This window comes from Pieris brassicae, chromosome 5 (genome assembly GCF_905147105.1).
Source record: "Pieris brassicae chromosome 5, ilPieBrab1.1, whole genome shotgun sequence".
NCBI classification, from domain to species: domain Eukaryota; kingdom Metazoa; phylum Arthropoda; class Insecta; order Lepidoptera; family Pieridae; genus Pieris; species Pieris brassicae.
Window position 1 is genome coordinate 2,483,061 of NC_059669.1, and position 18,965 is coordinate 2,502,025.

The following is an 18,965-nucleotide window of genomic DNA, read 5'->3' on the forward strand; positions in this document are numbered from 1 at the left end:
CCTTTTGACCTAATTCAGCGAAGGGCTTATCCAATTGTCGGTTTCAATGTAGTACTGATCTTGGCTTGATTTTCCCTTCACGGATACACATTGCGTCTCTAAGTCTTCCACGGCCCGCTAGGTATTTTATTTTGCAAAATAAAGAAATATCAAATATCAAAAATAACAAATATCCTCCACCATAGAGATGGTCTATAAATGATATCTTAGAAATACTAATTCGTATTTTAGTCAGTCTGGTCTTGAGCACTGTAAAGTACATCAGACATCATTCAGAAAAAAATGGTCGTGAAACAGGATTTATGTTGCATCGACGAGAATCGAGAATCCCTAAAGTACACTAACTTTTTTTTCTGTAATAGAAGGCAAACGGGCAAGAGGCACATCTAATAGTAAGTGATACCTCCGCCCATAAACAGTTACATGGCTAGAAGGCTCGCAAGTTCGTAACCCAGCGCTATCAGCCGTGCTCTGAACTGTGTCTATACGCGACGGTAACACTTTATATCAGCTGAATCTGCTGCCCGCTGGCCACCTGTTATATAAAAAAATATTCTTTATTAACTATAATACATTATCGCTTTCACCTGTAATGTATACCAAGCTAACTCGATTTCAGGATAAGTTTATGCCATCGTTGATACGACGTACTGGTAAACACGTATGACAATTTTTCCCTATTGAATATTCTAGTAGCCATTCTATCATTTCAAGGCACTATTACTCTACCCTTGTGAATTTTTAAAGATATGGATCAAATTTTGTCAAGGTCTTTGTAATTTTAGGGCTAAATATAACGTATTAATAGCATCAATCGATGTTTGTATTGATATCTAAGTTGTTTTTTTCGTATAAAACATAATCATTTTTAGCTATAAAATCTTTTGGATTTTCATATTGGTGCCTCTTCTATACCTCTGTAATCTAATGGAGTACACGAAATGTCGGCTGATAGAATTCGTCTGTACGAATGACTTCAATTCCGCACCAAAATCGTCGATGACCAATCCCTCTCCGAGCGGCTTGATCCTTTGGCGTTGCGTAGAGAAGTGGGGTCTTCTACTACATTTACCATGAAGAGTGTTCAGAGGAGTTGTTCGGATTAATGCCTACAGCGGAGTTTCATCATCGGTTGTCGAGGCAGAATACAAACTTCCAGCCGTATCACCTCGACTTCCGTCGTTCCACGACTGAGCGTTTTTCAAGGCAATTTTTGCCGCGCACCACCCCTATGTGGATCCAGCTTCCCGAACAAATTCGGCTTAAGGTCAGAAAAAATCGTACGAGTTCTTAAAAGGACAGCAACGTACTCGCGAGCCCTCTGGCATTGAGTGCTCAGGTGACCCTCCTGCCCGTTTGCCCCCTGTTCTATTAAAAAAACGCATTGAAAATAAAAGTATATGAAGATTAAAACAACCTTTTTGAACACGTTGATTACATTTGTAAAATAATTAAAACATTGTCTTTAACACATTGTATGCTTGTTTTAATAGATAGTACAGCAACTGTTTGTGTATGCACTAGCAACCTTATGTCCCTAATCAGTAGTAACTAATAAGTAACTGTCAACATATGTTGGTTCTGATTCGATTTTCTACTGCGTACAAATATAAACCTTCCTTGTAAAAATTAATGACGTCCATCAAACGTCCATCACGTAAATGTCAGTCTGAAGACTGATCTTAATCTGTGGCCAAAACCGAGGAATTGGATGTCACTGTATATAGGTACATAAAGTATTACGGTATATAGAAATAAATAATAATATTTTATAAATGTATCACGGTTTATGCGCCGTTTTAAACGTTTATGTAGGATTACAGACAGCGTCGTTATACGTTCTTCAAAAGGTCTTAAGTGACAGTTCTCTAATACCCTTATTAACTCAAAATACAGGCTAAATTTACAAAACAGGTATCAAAGTCATTAATACGTCTTCCACCTCAAACAGTGATAAGCCGTTAAGACCACACGTGTTCTTATTACGAAACAGAAACGATTACTGTGCGGTTCGAGTTATATTAGCGAAGCCCACGAATCCCGATAATGGCCTACATACGTTATTACCCAATTAAATTATCCTGTGTCGTATTTTGTGTCTTATTGGTTAAGGATTAAGGCTTGATTTCGAGGCGTGTGAAGCTTTAAACTTTCTATGTCTTATGGTTCAAATGACTCCCTACTAAGTTAAAGACTCAAAAACTCGACGGGTGTGTCAGGCAGTGGGGCTGATGGTGACACGCACCGTTGACTTTTTGGGTTTAAGGCAGGTCAAGCGAGTGTTAAATGCGCACATATAAAGTTCTTTGGTTAACAGCTGGGGATGGAACCTACGACCCCAGGGTTCGCACTCGCACGCTGAAGTCACTAGGACAACTCATTAAGAATTTTCAATACTTGGCGATAAAAGGAGGAGAAATTCTGAATTCATCACACAGATTTATGAATTCTGGCCAATTCGTTAGATGACATTTATTTTGTGTTTTTCCTACATGAGAATTTTATTTTTTGGTTTCATTTATGAATGACTTTATCAAGATGCTCATAACCCAAAGCATCTCTCAACCTCATTGAAATCACTTTATCTTAGACTGCGTTTTCCGGCTTCAATATTTACTCAATTAATTGAGACCCAAGAAAATTTAATCCGCTACGGAAAGTTCTCAGCAATTTTGGCCAAATTCTCAACGTAATATATATCTTAAAGAGGAAATAATGTCAGTCTTGTTGCTTAATCAAATCTCGTTTGGTTCGACTGTGAGGGGAATTTCATTCGGGGAATTAACATTTCACTATATTCACTGGAGTTTTAAGATTTCCGCGTGATTCTCGCGTTTGCGGGATTTAGGCGGTGACATGCGTTATTAAAGTTTAAGTAGAATCTGAGGAATTTAAATGTATTTTTGAGACTTTTTAGGTGTGTTAAATTTCAATTTTAAAAATATACTATATCTAATCAAGGGCGAAACAGTCTAGTGGTGTGCCAATGTGTACAATGCCGTCTCGATTCTTGGTGAAAAAATAATTTATTTATAAACAAGCTTAAAGCTCCACATTAGCATATTATAAAAGAAAACACTTAGACAATATACGAAGTCAAAACAGATTACCATTAACAATATAAACGAAACAGAAAACATAAGTCAATTAAGGACACGAATAGATAAAGAAAACTGAAATTTAACATTAAACAAACTACAACCTATTATTTTAAAGAATAAAAGAAATTGTTACTACTGCTAAATAAAGTCAGTCTTCCCGCTTTCCAAAATATTTCCTTCAATATTAATATATATTATCTGTGATAAAGTAAAAATGGTCTACATCTTCATAAATTTTAGATTCAAGTTGAGCTAGAGGGCAGATTATCAACTGAAATAAAGATATGATTGAAAGATATGTAGAAACTAGTCTAACTTATAGGATTATTTAGAATTCGTTTAAACTATTCTTAAAAGGACGGCAATGCACTTGCGAGCCTTCTAGGAATGTGAATGTCCATAGGCGGCGGTTTTACTTACGATCATGTCAGGAGGCCTGTTTGCCCCCCGGTTCTATGCACCAACCAAATATAATGATTAATAATCGGAGTGTTTAATGCCTTCTGAGGAACAACATATTTTTTACTGTTTTTGATCTCAAATTTAGAACACTTAACTAGCTTCGAGTATTAGACTAATCTCATTTCCTTTCACAGCTGAGAAAACACCCCCCGGATTCCCGTCGATATCACCCCCCTCCACGACCCTGGTGGTTGAAGTTGGTCACATCGCAACACTGCCCTGTCAGGCGACAGGAACCCCGCCCCCGAAAGTGCGGTGGCTCTTCAACTCGCTACCACTGGACGTCGCTTCGAATCCCAGATACGGCATCTTAAATGATAACATGCATGGTAAGTAATAGTATAATAATTACTTATTAAAAAATAAATGACACAGTTACAGAAATCTTAATCCCCAAATCTAACACCCATAAAAAATTGACCTTAGGCGGAGATTTCTGAACTGGATTTTCAAGGGCGGGCAGCGCACGTGTAACTTCCGTTGCAATAGCCCCTGAGGGACCGTTAGCACTCTATACAAAGATAACACAGCGATTACCTCAGTCCCTAAAAAAAATCGAGGCTTATGTTCGAACGAATCATTTGTCAATATTCAACGTCTTGCAAAAGGGCGAGCCCTGGTCTTAGGAGATGTCTATTAGTAAGAGATAAAGTTAGTATATACCGATTTTCTGGCGAAGGAAAACATGTAAAAATAAGAAGCTTAATCCCTATTTTAAAGCGTTTAATGTCCCATGTTCATTCGCGCAGCCAATGGTAACCAAGTTTCCGCTGAAAAAGTTTCCTTTCCGAAACATGAGTTATCCCTGTGAATACTAGTTTAGACAGTTACGAGAAATATTATCAAATCTAAGCGAATCACGTCTGAGAGAAACGGACAAAGTTAATAAAGACATTGGGGTCCGAAGACGTCATCCCGATACTTTATTAAATCCCGCCCAACCTAGGGGTCTTATTGAAAGCCATGGGAAACGACTGCCTAAATTGTATTTGCTTGATACGGATACCCGCAAAGTACTTTTAGATAACATATACGTAGTAGATGCATATAGACAAAAATCTTAGATATTTTGGGAATTGCACTGTAGTACCACTCGCGGATGATTAGCAAAATAAAATACTAAATTTGCAAATTAAAAATGTTCATTCACCAGCCCTAGAGATATTTTAACTGTCTTCAAGATTTCAATTCGATGTGTAGTATTTTTCTGAGTGTTCAAGCATTGCTCTTCCGCCTGTAGACGATTGTTACGTAATGTTTAATTTAAAAACAAATATGTTATGGTGGGATACAAATTGGTCACAATTCCGGCCACTGAAGCGTCAACATTCATCACAATAATATTTTAGTAATAAGAAGATAACTAATAAATAACAAAGATAACAATAATAAACAACATAATAGATTTCTGGCACCGACTACAACAATTTTAGTGCATTTCGGGTCTATTAAAAATAAATTCATGTAACTTTTGCAAAACAAAATGGCCGAAGCTTCGTATCTTAGATGAATAGTATTCAATACGTTATATTACGTAGATATTAAGATACAAACCGTTATTTTGTAACAAAGCCATTGTTTAAGTTTTTAATGTTTTAAAATCCATTATGGCAGTATTTTTAGTAAATTAGTATTTATCCCGGTTACAATATCAGGAATCTTGGCAACCTCCTTTCGTTCGTGAATTTTACCATCGTCATAATGCCTACTATAAATTAAAATTGTAAATATTTCGTTATAAAATATAGACTCTTTTTTACTAATTGACGAGGTTTTAGATTATGAAAATGAATTTTTATTCAAACGACACCTTCCCAAAAAGATTAATAAGTCTTTTTATAAGCGATTTCGTCACGTCTTTTGATCAACGTTCCAGATTAATTACATTTAATTAGTAAAGCGATGAACCGTTTAAAAAGCTTATTTAATTATCAAGGGAAAGTTTTGTAAGCGATGTTCAACTTTTCATATTTTAATATTTTGTCAGTTATTTAAATAGTTATATATAGGTGCTGTGTTACTAGGTTTTACAAGCTGTTTATCGCTGTATGGGCCAAGTGGTTTTCAAGATGAGCTCGTGTGTTATAATCACGTGTTTGTAATGGATTTTTCTATGTGCGGACTCAACACTTTCTCCTATGGTGAAGGCAAACAACTTGAGCTATTGCATTTCTTTCGCGAGATATTTTTATGACATTTCTATGCAAAATAAAAATTATCAAAGCATCGGATGCCATCAATGGCCAAACCTTTGGGTCATTATTAATTATTTTAGATTTTAAGGATAAACGGGTCCTGATGTTAAGTGATACTGACCGCCGCCCAAGGACACTCACACTACCAAGTGCGTTGCCAGCCTTTCACGAATGGGTACGCTCTTTTCTTGAAGGACCCTAAGTCGAATTGCGCGACAAAAAAGGAGCTTTTTTAGCAAAAAAATATTTATTAATTTTGAAATAAAATAGTGTAAATCTCTGTAACTATTCCAAAAAAAGTGAGCATTATTTATGGTATTAAACTTTTTTTTATAGGTAAGCCGTAAATATCCAACTAACACGTTTTGTCCTTTGATTGTCACACGCATTTAACGGTACATACTCTTACACTATATATACGTATATGACATACAATGTGGATTGTAAAAATATTCTGTCACAAGTAATAATTAAAATAAAATGATATTCCATCTCGCTAGTGCTTTATTTAAATTCAAAGTTCCATAGCCAAAGTTTGTGTGACGCAGTGAGATGACAAAATGTTAATTACGCCAATTTTGCGGGTCGCCTGCTCTCCATCGGATATACGATTTTCATTATGAGATGCGGTTTCATTGAATTTTAGATCGTAAATTGAATTAAGTTTCTCTACTTCTTGTTGGATTTTGTGATGTTTTAGTTTGAGTTTTGTGCGTTGATTAATTTTTATATAGTTACTACACTACTCGTTGTCGTTGGTACATTCAGTAGGAAATTCTTTTTAAAGAGGTAATTATTATTATTGATATTATGCTATAGATACCCTGTTGCTATCGATTACAATTTGTTGATCTTTTATTTTAAAAAAGTAATGTGGCGTGAAATTCTCATGTCCGAGGTCTAGCGATTTCTGGCTATGCACTAACAAAGTATTATTTCAATGTGTGCATTCCAAACCGATAAAAGACATAGTAAGCAATGATCCTAAAATTGACTATGACACTCAAAGCTAAACATGTACCTGCCTGCAAAAAGTTATCCATTAAATAGATTTATATTTTATTTTTTATTTTCTCCCATATAACATTTACAACAATAAATAAGATGTATGCGTATTGCCCCAATCGTTAGGTTAGGTTATGGACATTCTATGCACACATCTTAAATATATATTTTTTTTAAATAACTAGTAATTGTATAGTATAGTAATAGTAATTGATTAATTATTAAATACTATACTTGTTTTAGCCTATATTTAGTTTTTGGGTAATTAGTAGGTTTAAGATCTTATAAAAAAATTTGAAGTCTGATAATTATTTCCGCAACCCATTTTTACATTTATATTTTAAACGTCTCCTTAATAGTAGCGAAATTAATTTTAATGCACTTCAAAAGTGGAAGATTTAAATTGAGTTAAATCTCATACATATATTATATTTTAATCATATATTTATATATAAATTTAAATTTTAAACGTCTCCTTAATAGTAGCGAAATTAATTTTAATGCACTTCAAAAGTGGAAGATTTAAATTGAGTTAAATCTCATATATATATTATATTTTTACTCATATATTTATATATATAAATTTTAATTTTAATCGTCTCCTTAATAGTAGCGACATTAATTTTAATGCACTTCAAAAGTGGAAGATTTAAATTGAGTTAAATCTCATATATATATTATATTTTTACTTATATATTTATATATATAAATTTTAATTTTAATCGTCTCCTTAATAGTAGCGAAATTAATTTTAATGCACTTCAAAAGTGGAAGATTTAAATCTCATATATATATATATTATATTATTACTTATATATTTATATATATATATATATATATAAATTTATATTTTAATCGTCTCCTTAATAGTACCGAAATTAATTTTAATGCACTTCAAAAGTGAAAGATTTAAATTGAGTTAAAACAAGTCGTGGACTTGGCTGAATCTTTTTAAGCTCATTAATTTTAATTTATTCCGACGGATTATTTTCTTGTCCCTTTCATATTAGAAGGTGCTGATGACTTGGTTTATTGTTTAGTTTCCTAATAGGTATGCTTAATATTATCCAGTACTCCAGTGTTCTTTAAGACTTCAATGTTTAAGATACGTTTGCCTAAAATAAGTCAATGCTAAGATCTAATGTCTAAGATACTTTTGGGCCGCGGCGCTCAAGTGTACAGCCGCTAATTAAAGATTTAAGTTGGCGCCTGGTAGATAGTACAGGTGACCCCAGAGCTGGTGCTTTCCTCGCTCAACGAATAAGTATCGCAATACAGCCAGGAAATGCTGCCAGCGTTAAAAAATTATTTCAATTTTCTGTTTATAATTTTTTTTATGATTTAATGATTAATATGTAAGAAGAAAATTGTAAAATTCTAGTCTCTTAGTATTGTTTATTGTTATGTTTAGGTTTCAATAAACGAAAACGTCTCTTTTACGTTTAAATAATAATGACAATTATTAAACTAATCTTAAATTTTCTACAAAGGCATTTTTTGCATATTACTAACCTAACACAAATGTGTTTAGGATATAAGTGATTAACCGTACGTGACTTTTAGCCATTATGCGTGCGTTCAAAACCCGGTCGTGTTCTGTAGATACTTAAAAAAAGTATAGCTCAGCTGTAAGAATGTATTATAAGAAAGCCATAAATATTAGTGATGTGAGATGTCCGACAGGCATTTAAAGCAGCAGCTTTATGATTGAGGAAATATTGTCCAACGATTGCAGAGCCTCTTGTTTTTAGTAAACTTTGCTATTATTGTAGGTATTCATTTCACCGTATAATTTATTTAAATTTTTATTTCTCTTAATTCCGGTCGTGTTCACGACGCGTATAAAGATAATATTATCAAAGGCTCCGTGTAGTTTGAAATAACATTTAACTTAAAGTCTATTTAAATAGGTGGATGTGTTTTTAGAAACTATAGTGTAAAATTCCCATTTCTATAAAGTGGTTCATGAATATATTAGAATATTGATATACTCATAATATTTATAAATAATAAATATATATATCTTCTCTACAAAAGACCATAAAACAAGTATTTGATTAAATAAAATTTACACATTACAGAGAAAAAGGAATTTTTAAAACGAAAAGTTTGCTTGAAAAAGATGATAACTGTGTATTTTCAGTATTGGCACTGACAATTATAAGCCCTCATTACCCCCAATTTAATATTATATCATTATTAATATTATTGTAAAAATGGTTCCTTAATATTTTTTTCATAGATTTTATTCTGATAAATGATTGCCTCATAAAATTACTACATGATTGTATAAAGAGATAGTTAGGCTTAAAAAGTCGTTGCAATATATCAAGAGAGAGAAATACAGCCTTCGTAACATGGGCGTAATAACTTTTATATGAAATTATTATTTTATCGGCCTTTATTGCGGGCGTGTGTAAATTAGAAGTGATACAGACAGGTTTTATGATCCTTTGTAAATTTAATAACTTTGAAACACATTTTTGTATTAGACATTGTGGTGTTTGATAACAATTTTTTTTTAGTTACATTTTTTCATACATTTTAACTGCAAAGGCTTAGTTCACTGTTAAGGACCTATGTATGTTATGGTTATTTGTTTTAAATTTGATTACATTCACTTTGAACTTACGATAAGGTTCATAAGCCAGAATGACTGTAAAGTATTATTTATTTACATAAAATTTCAACCCATGTGTGGCTACGATAATAATTGCCTTGCACAAACATAATATATATATTTATATATGACTACTGTCCAAAACATATTGACATTTAATTGTATTTTGAGGCACGGATGTTAATAACAAATAACATTGAACTCAAGTAAAAGTCATTAATGATAACTGAGTTTTAAAATTCGAATCATTATCTACTTGACATAAAGGGCGTTCAATTGTTACGTTCAATACCAAAGAAATATGTGCGCGAAAGTGTATATGTACATATCATAAATAAACAAACTCCCGCTGGGTTTGCGCTATGATTGCGAAGTACGGGTCGAGATTACGATTCATTTACATACAAATGTGAACTCCAAGTTTGAATGGGACAAGTGTGGTGTTTTAACAAAAACCTCTTAATACGAACAACAATGACACAGCTTTAACCGGATGATTAAGGGACACGCCATGTCGCCTCCAGTCATCCAAAACATATTTAAAACTTGAAGTTGAAATTTCGAAACGTAGGATTGGAAGGAAGGAATACAGTTTTGAAAAACTAAATAGCTTGTGTCGCTTGAGTATTGGACTAGTTGTCCAATCACAGTGAGCGATTTATCGATTACATTTTTAAAATATCACCCAGAACTTTATAGTACAAAAGTATCTTAATTTCCCGGATATTACTCATTTGTTTATATTTTCTCTAAGATAATTTTAAAACGACTGTATGAGATTGAAAGCTTTCTTTGATTTTAACCGTTTACCATCTTTCTTCTCGAACAGTTCTTTTTGTTCGATCTAAGCCTTCGATTTGGGAACAAGTGGTAATTATAAATTTATAGTATTTATTTTATTGATAGTACAATTTTAAAATAAAAGGCGTACGGTTTTAGGTCTAAGATAATACGTGTAAGCGTACTCTTAAGCCTATTTTTCACGGACAATTCCCGCTCAATTTTTTCGAGTGATAACATGTTCGTGTAGCAGGAAGCCAGGCAATAAACGAAGCTAAAGATTATGTAGAAAAAATGAGGATTCTCTCGAATGTGTCAAGCGCTGTCCGAAATCCTAAGCTTCTGTAATCAAATAAAAGTATGTGGCTACGTGTTGGGACCGCGGGATTACGTCAACCGACTTCCAAGTTTTGCACGTTACATTTTATTGTATTCATGCGTGAAACGAAACGTTGTTTGTGTTTCGAGTTCTTTTATTGAGTTGACGGGGACTGACTCGTAAGCGTGGTTTTGTTTGATGATTTGTATTCATAAGCGAATGTGGTCTAAGGGCATGAACGCTTTGTTGGTTTTTGTTGAACGTTTAAAGTAACAAACTTTAGTAACCCAAGATGGAACTATGTGAATGTTATGGAAAATAACAAATATCTTAACTATTAGTATAGTTGGTCCGCTGTTGTCGAAAAAAAAAGTTCTGTATACAAATGATAACCCAAATTAATATTCCCAATATCAATATAAAACCTCACATTATATATTAAATTGTCCTTATATAGTATAAACATGTTTCTGGGCAAAATATATGAAATAGTCACCACAGTAAGGCACGAAATAAAGGCGAAACCAATCAGCTCCATTTTGAATTTATTACGTTAAGACAAGGATTTGTATTCCTGTCTACTTATATAATCTGTAATCATTCACTGAAACACCCATTTCGCATTATTACATAATATTTATCTAATTTGTCTACAACATATTTCGGGACTTTTTTTAATTTATGGGAGCCAAACGGGTAGGAGGCTCATCTGATGTTATGAACATTAATATTGCCAGAAAGCTCGCAGGTGCGTTGTCGGCATTTCAAGTGTTGGTACGCTCTTTTCTTAAAGGACCCTAAGTCGAATTGGTTCAGAAATACTTCAGTGGGCAGCTGGTTCCACATAGTGGTGGTGCGTGGCAAAAACTCCCTTAAAAAACGCTCAGTAGTGAAACGACGGACGTCGAGGTGTTACGGACTATATTACATATTGAAAGAAACAAATCCATTAAAACAAATTGGATATAACGTAAATGAATTTAATTGTTTACTTTGCGGTTTCGAATGTTTTACAACAGTTTATTATAGTATATAAGTATATAAATAAATAATAACCTTTACATATGACAAAATATGGGTGTTATAAAATTTATCTGACGCTTGGGAGTTATGGAATACAACTTTTCCGTGGTACATGGTGCATGGTAAAAGTGATATATTTCTTTAAAAGCCATTATCTTAAGTCTATTTAAACAAAAAATCGTAAGACGTTGAATATGAGTGAGTGTGTGAGTATGTGAATGTGCGTGTACGCGAGAGTGTAGCTGAGAGATGTTATGAGCGAGCGTGCGCTGTCTGTGTTAGGTTCTGCAAAATGCACTTATGTTACAATATAAGATATAATTGCCTGGACTTCGAATTACTTAATCCCAAATCAAGACGTATGTTTTAGGTGAAAATAATACACCAATACACACAATAACTTATTATATGATACCTAAGTTAGTGATAATATGTAAGTGTTGTAGATATTAAGAATGAACGTTATTCCGAGCATATTTTATGACACTCTACTTAAATATATGAAGTCAATATAGTCTAAGTGAAGCAAAGTACTCAACTCAAATACGTACGCGAGCAAGCATCATCACGTTATCATTTTTCGTAAAAGAACTCAGTAATTCTTTATAGCTGTAATTCGGTCCATTATCGGAGTAGGCATTCAAGAGAGGCTGGCAGAAATCTTTTTACACGGCTCGTTATTGCGCTCCCGAGGTTCTCAAGTACTATTATGGAGTCTCAAATAGTGTGAAACTTGTGAGTTTGAATGTTAGTTGCTAGTAACGATGAGATGAACGAAACCTATGAACTGACCACGGAAGTAATCGAACCAAGGAAACAACTAAATATTAATAATTTATTCCATGTTTACAGTACATACACTTTTAGGTTTTTTTTTCATGGTATAGGACTTGTATAGGCCTCCTCCAACTGTCTCCATTTCTCTCTATCTTCAGCATTTTTCTCCCAATCTTACCGCTGACCTCTCTTACTTCCCTGGTGGCTCCAGGCTTTCCAGGTGTATCCGTGTTTTTGTCCAGCTGCTATACATGTGATCGGTGTGGCCCGCCCATTTCCACTTCAGTTTTGTGCAATGGGATAGTGCTTCAATAATTTTTTACTTACTTTCGTATGAAATGAAACAATGGTACTTAAATTCGAATTAGTACCGTAATAGTAGTAGTAGTAGTAGATTAGTAGTAAAGTTAATAGTGTGGAATAGAATTTACCAACCCTGTGCGATTTGTATAGAAAAGGCAGTTTTTGCCGCGTACCACCACTATGTGGAACCAACTGCCCACCGATGTATTTCCAAACCAATTCCACTTAGGGTACTTCAAGAAAAGAGCGTACCAACACTTGAAATGCCGGCAACGCACCTGCGAGCTTTCTGGCAATATTAGTGTTCATAACATCAGGTGAGCCTCCTACCCGTTTGGCTCCCATAAATTAAAAAAAAAGTTCAGAAATATGTTGTAGACAAATTAGCATTAATAATGCGAAATGGGTGTTTCAGTGAATGATTAGAGATTATATAAGTAGACAGGGATACAAATCCTTGTCTTAATGTAATAAATTCAAACTATTGTTACTTGATCTTACTGCAGCATTAAGGAGGAATGCAAGCTAAATCATAAACAGCAAAGTAAAACAAAATGTAATTTCCCTGGTATTTTATTAAAAGAAGTTGTTCATCCCTTCACGAGAAACTCGCCCTAATATTTGACTTTCATCTCAATGAAACGGGCAGAAGCATAAGAGACAGCGGGCGGGCGTAATTAAAAGAAAAATAAGCGCTATTCATAAACGTCCAAGAGAATAGCCGCCTCGTGGCAATATAGCAACCAGCCGGCGTGACCCGCCGCCCCCCTCTCGTAATTGCGTAACTTAACCGCCAAGGTGTAATTCCTCGCAATACCAGGGGCCTTAGTTGAATGGTCAAAGAAGCTTTATCACCGTGGCCCGTTTAATCTAGCTCTTAGACGCTGGCAGGGGCACCCCCTTTACGGGGTTTACTTTACGCCGACATGGCTGATTAAGTGGACGCGCTGATCTTAACGGAGACACTTATGAGCTAGTAGTGGTGTAATTAATGGCACGAATGATTATTGCTCGCTGTGATTTATGAGGGTGATGTGATGCGATGCTATCATGACGCCCTTAGATTTTTCTTTCAAGAAGGAGAGGCTTTTTGTATCCGAATATTTTCACTACCAACAAAATAATAATAAAGTTTTGGTACCGACAATTAAAATAAATTCTTATATTAAAAAAGTATGTGTAGTTAGTAGTGATGATTCGATAGTCATTTTTATTCAAATTTCAAAGAAGAAGAAAGAGAGAACTCACACCAGAAACTTGGGAAGATGGAATGAAAGGGATAGCGGGGCAGAATTGGAAAATTATCGCGAGGAATACAGGCAACTGGAAGAATTTGGAGAAGGCATTCACTCTGTCGTAGATGGAACACTGGTGTGAAACATGACATGGACTTAATGTAGTGTAGTACTTTTGAATTTACAAAACTGGACTAGGGTAATAGACTCTGAGTCTCTAGGGTCTATGAAAAGCATATGGAGTGCAGTGCGAACGGTGAAGAACATCGTGAGGAAATCTTGCCTTATACTCAAAAAGTATGACGGTGTGTCTCAGGTACAGGAGGCTGATCTATTTGCCTATATTGACAAATAATTCTGAAATATATGCAGAAATCTGACGCTCTAAAAAGGTTGTAGCGCTGATTTATTACAGATTATGTAAAGACTATGCAATTCGTTCCATTTACTAATGCGTGCGAGTTTTGTGCTGATATCTACTACTATATACTAGAATGTTCTAGATACAACAATTTTTCATTAAAAAAATAGTTTTTATTGCGTGACCCCTAGCTTGAAGGCTACAAGGTACCCGCCCTTGGACGTATGTAAAATAGATTTCATATTTACTAATGTTATATTTAATTTGATGTGAAAATAATCCTTAATTATTTACTATTCACAATTACCGAGTTCAAAATATAACGTATCGTATGTACAAAACGTTTAGTTGAATTAACAAATGCAATACCACGATTGTTGTTTCAAATTGCAGTTGGCTTTTAACTTGCAATTTAATTTTAGTGTTCGGAGCAGGTACACTTGCGTCTGTCAAACAGAAACTCAGACATTCTCGAGGTGTCGAAAACGCTGTTTGTCGGACATTAATACAATGATAGCATAGGGTTGGCAATACTTTTTAATATAACGCGGTCAGACTTTAATAAGTCCTGATTATGGGTTGTATTGTGGATTCAAAGTCGGTTTTAGAGAAAGCTTGTTTTTTTAATAGAACAGGGGGCAACGGTGAGAAGAGTCAACTGATATTAATGATGACCATCGCCCATGGACACTCTCAATGCCAGAGGGCTTTCGAATAAGTTGCCGTATTATAAGAAATTATTAAAGCCCATTTATGAATGTTTGTAGTAAGGCAAAATTAAAAAAAAACTCCTTATTATTCGTAACTTTGAAATAAAGTTTAATACAATGTAATAAAAATATTTTGAAGACTGTCCCGCGAACACCTAAAGTCTTATACATGTAATATTTTTCACATTCCGGAAAATACGTTATTTATATAAAAATATGTGTGTAGAAAATCAGAAGCCGTGAGCCAATTTTACTATGTTATCATTTAATTACTAACTTCATTTGTCACTGTTAGGCATGACAGCTGACAAGCTTCAAATGTCACGCGCGCACGTCAAAATACTTTGTAATGTTAAATTTTCTCACGACTAACCTCAAATAGCAAGTGCCAGCCCTAACACTGGATTCGACGTAATTACGTTTCCTCTCTTCACATTGTTTGCTAGTTTTTTCTCTTTGACACTTTTTCGAGGGAAACTTTCGAGTTTGTACCGAGTTTTCGGACACGTACGTCGCATCGATAAATGAATACTAAATCGAGTGTAGCGGATCGATTTGAAATTCGACTCGGATCATGTCTTTTATCTACTTTAAACGGTTATTGATACTAAAAGACTTTGAGCGTAATTTGTGGATTTGAATTGTATGTAAAAGTAACAATTTTCTACTACTATACTACATTGGCTGGAATAAATATTTTTTCATGAGTTAAGCTATTAATCTAGTTTAATTGTATAAAATATTTAACATTAACACTCATACCTTTCTGCAAAGTTTTGCTTTCTTTGTAACCGTAGAGTTACTAGAACTAAAAGTCTTTCTGTCTTGTCCAGTGAAGAGGCTATCTCGCTCTTACAACTTAATTATTAACAATAATGAAAATATTGATATATTTTAATGTAACAACTAGATTCCAAATTACGTACCGTAACTTTGTTTATCATGCTCTTAATGAGGTTTAAGTTTCCATTTATTTTTAGTTATTATTTTTTTTAAGTTGTGATTATCATTATTTTTTTTCGTAGTTGCTTGTTTAATTGTTAAAATGTTTTCCCTTGATATGTTCTAGCATAATTGTATGTGTATATATAAAATTTGTGATGTTACTTTGTTGTATAATTTTATGCATACACGTTGTTTTAGAACTGAGAAATAAATAATTAAAACATGAAACAATTTTGATTGATGTTAAGTGTCAACTGTGTATAATCGTTAAAACAAGATATTTTAAAATAAAATTAGGATTAGTGGACGACAACGCTGGACTAACAAAAACAAACTTTATTTTTGGGTTCTTAAAACTAAGTGAGACATCTGTTACCTATAGAATATAAGTGACATCGACTCGATGGACATTAAACGAGAATGTTATATTATAATTTATGAATGTATAAAAAGTACAGAGCTCATTTATCACTACCAAAACTGACGTTTTACAATTTATTGCCTACAAGTGTAAGATGATTGTTATCATTCGATTTCGCGTTTTGATTATTTACTAATATATATGTATGTATCTTAACTAACGTTAGGTTACATAACTAATGTTTCTACTTTTTAATTTTCAACTAATAATAATTAAACATTCTTCTTTTGTATATTTTTATACGTCAGATTCTAATTACAATGCCAGAAAGCTTACAAGTGTGTTGATGGCCTTTTAAGAATTGGTACTAGTGAGCAGCTGGTTCCACATAGTCGTACTGCGCGCTATAAACTGCCTTAAAAAAAGCTCAGTTCTGGAACAATGGGCGTCAGGAACAGAAGGCTGATCACCTACTTGCCTATTCGACTAACAAATGATATAGTGAAACAGATACATATATCTGAGGCCCAGAACTAGAAGTTTACAGCGCCATTGATTTTTTTAAAACAATTTATAATTTCTATGAAGGTTGTAAAATTTGTAAATACTGTGTATTTGTGTGTTGGAAAAAGATATTAAACAATGCTTTATTTTATCAAAGTGAGGTCGAACCAGGCACAATGATTTGATTGTGGAAATAATACGCGATGCTCCATTATTTAAATGAAGGTGAAATGCAGTAATGTCTAGCGTTATGACTTTCACGACTATGATAAGCTTGAGTCACGCAATATCCAAGGCTTTTTATTGAAAATATTTGTAGCAATTAAAATTTGAACCTTGAACACAATAAAGCATTTAGATTAAAACATGTAGATGTATGTACCTCACGAACAGAAACGTTCTCAAACCAACTCTTTTTGTGTCCTTTGGATGTCTTCAACCAATCGGCCTTCCCTTACAAATTCCAGCTTTGAAAACTATGTGATTCAATTAATATAACATTATTAGTATAATTTAATCAATATTATACAAGATTTCGCTGCAAATGGACAAAGCCAGTTACATAGGATTATTAAAAACCTAGAACCTATAACACTACCTGTGTTCTCTTACCTTCAACAGGCATCAGTCTCACACAAAAAATCATTTCCCTCTATTATAAATAACTGTTGCACTATGTATGTAAGTTTATGTATGAAAAATAAAGATTTTTACTATTTTTATTATAGTATATTCGCCGTACATTCTACATTTATAAATATATTAATTGTTAACAGGAACCCTGCAAATAGTGAAGAGTGAAGAGGAAGATCAGGGCAAGTACGAGTGCGTGGCTGAGAATTCCATCGGGACTGAGTTCTCGAAACCAACTTCATTGTATGTAAAAGGTAAGTTGCAAACGTCTATATACATGGCAAAATATATAATATGAATAACAAGTATTTGTTGGAAATTGAGAAGGGATGACACATTTATATATATATATATATATATATTTGTTTAAAAGTAGCCCCCGCGAAGTTCGTTTTGCCTTTATATGATTGTTTCACATGGCCTACGTTTTTTGTAGCTACATACCAACATATGGAACATTTTGGTATGCTACACTATTAAGACTGTTCGCTTTGAGGAAATATAAACCTAAGAACTGAATAAAAAGAACAATAGATTTCAAGGAATAACTAAAAAATACTCCAATTTGTCCAGACGTTTTCGAGGTTTGCGCTCAGGAACATCAGCAGCTCAACAACTACGGTATTAAAAATTATGAGACTAGACTTTTGTAACTAATTAAAAAAAATTGAGATTTAACATCAAGACTGATAAAATACAACTTTGATCTTTAACCTTTTAAACTGTTATGTATATTTGATGTATACTTGGTATAAAACTTCTTTAACTTAGAAAGCTATTTCTATAGAGATAGCGATTCCAACTTTAATATTGGGTTTTATTTTTACTATCGTCATCATCATCAGCCTCTTTATTTGGTCCGTTTCTGGACGTAGGCCTCTTCCATTTTCCTCCAGTACGCCCTGCACTGGCCTCTCTGTATCCATTGGGAGCTGACCAAAGTCCTTAACAATGTTGTCAATTAGTCGGTGGGCAGCCGAGCGGTCTTTAATTCTGCCAAGGCTTCCATTCAAGGAGCCTGCTTGTCCATCGGTTCTTGTCCATTCTCGCTATGTCATATGTGTTGATATATTATAGCCATAGAAATAACTATATCGAAGATTAGTTTTGTACTTAGGGTGTCATAGGCAGTGATAATACGAAAATTATTTCGGCAATTGGTATTCATTTAACAGAGTAACAAGGTAGGTTGTTGTTGAAGTTCAAAGTTGTAAAAAATAACTAATTTATTGTATTATTTTGTGTCTCGAGAGACCACGGTTGCTGAGCAATAAAATCATCAATAGATGTTTTGTGTGTTTTTAAGCTTAATTCAAATGTGCAGAACTCGCGGAATTAACTGTCAAACATATTACAAAGGTAGACAGAAAGTTTTTCGCTAAAATGCGATTCATTTACAACTCGTTACAGTGTTTTAATAGGAAAAGAACTAAGCATTTCCAGAAAATAGTGTCCCAAAGTCCGTGATTTCGTCGGATAGTTTAATTAAAATTAAACAAGTCTCAACAGGTTGGCAGGAAAATAAACCTTTGTTCGTAGTAATTTGTAACAATTCTTTTTGTTCCCGCCGGACGTTTTTGTTTTACTTTTTGTAAGATTATACCTTGTTTGATAGACGTTCATTTTTTTTC

The 18,965-nt window shown here is 33.8% G+C and overlaps 1 protein-coding gene across 6 annotated transcripts in view; it reads left to right on the forward strand.

The window, feature by feature from the left end:
* Positions 1-18,965, forward strand: part of LOC123709210 (tyrosine-protein phosphatase Lar) — a 334,020-nt gene that overhangs the window by 284,386 nt on the left and 30,669 nt on the right. For all 6 annotated transcript variants that reach the window (XM_045660326.1, XM_045660331.1, XM_045660327.1 and 3 more), the window contains 2 exons: positions 3,698-3,892; positions 17,478-17,588. In XM_045660326.1, the coding sequence (XP_045516282.1) occupies positions 3,698-3,892; positions 17,478-17,588 (306 nt within the window). The remainder of the gene's footprint in view (positions 1-3,697; positions 3,893-17,477; positions 17,589-18,965) is intronic.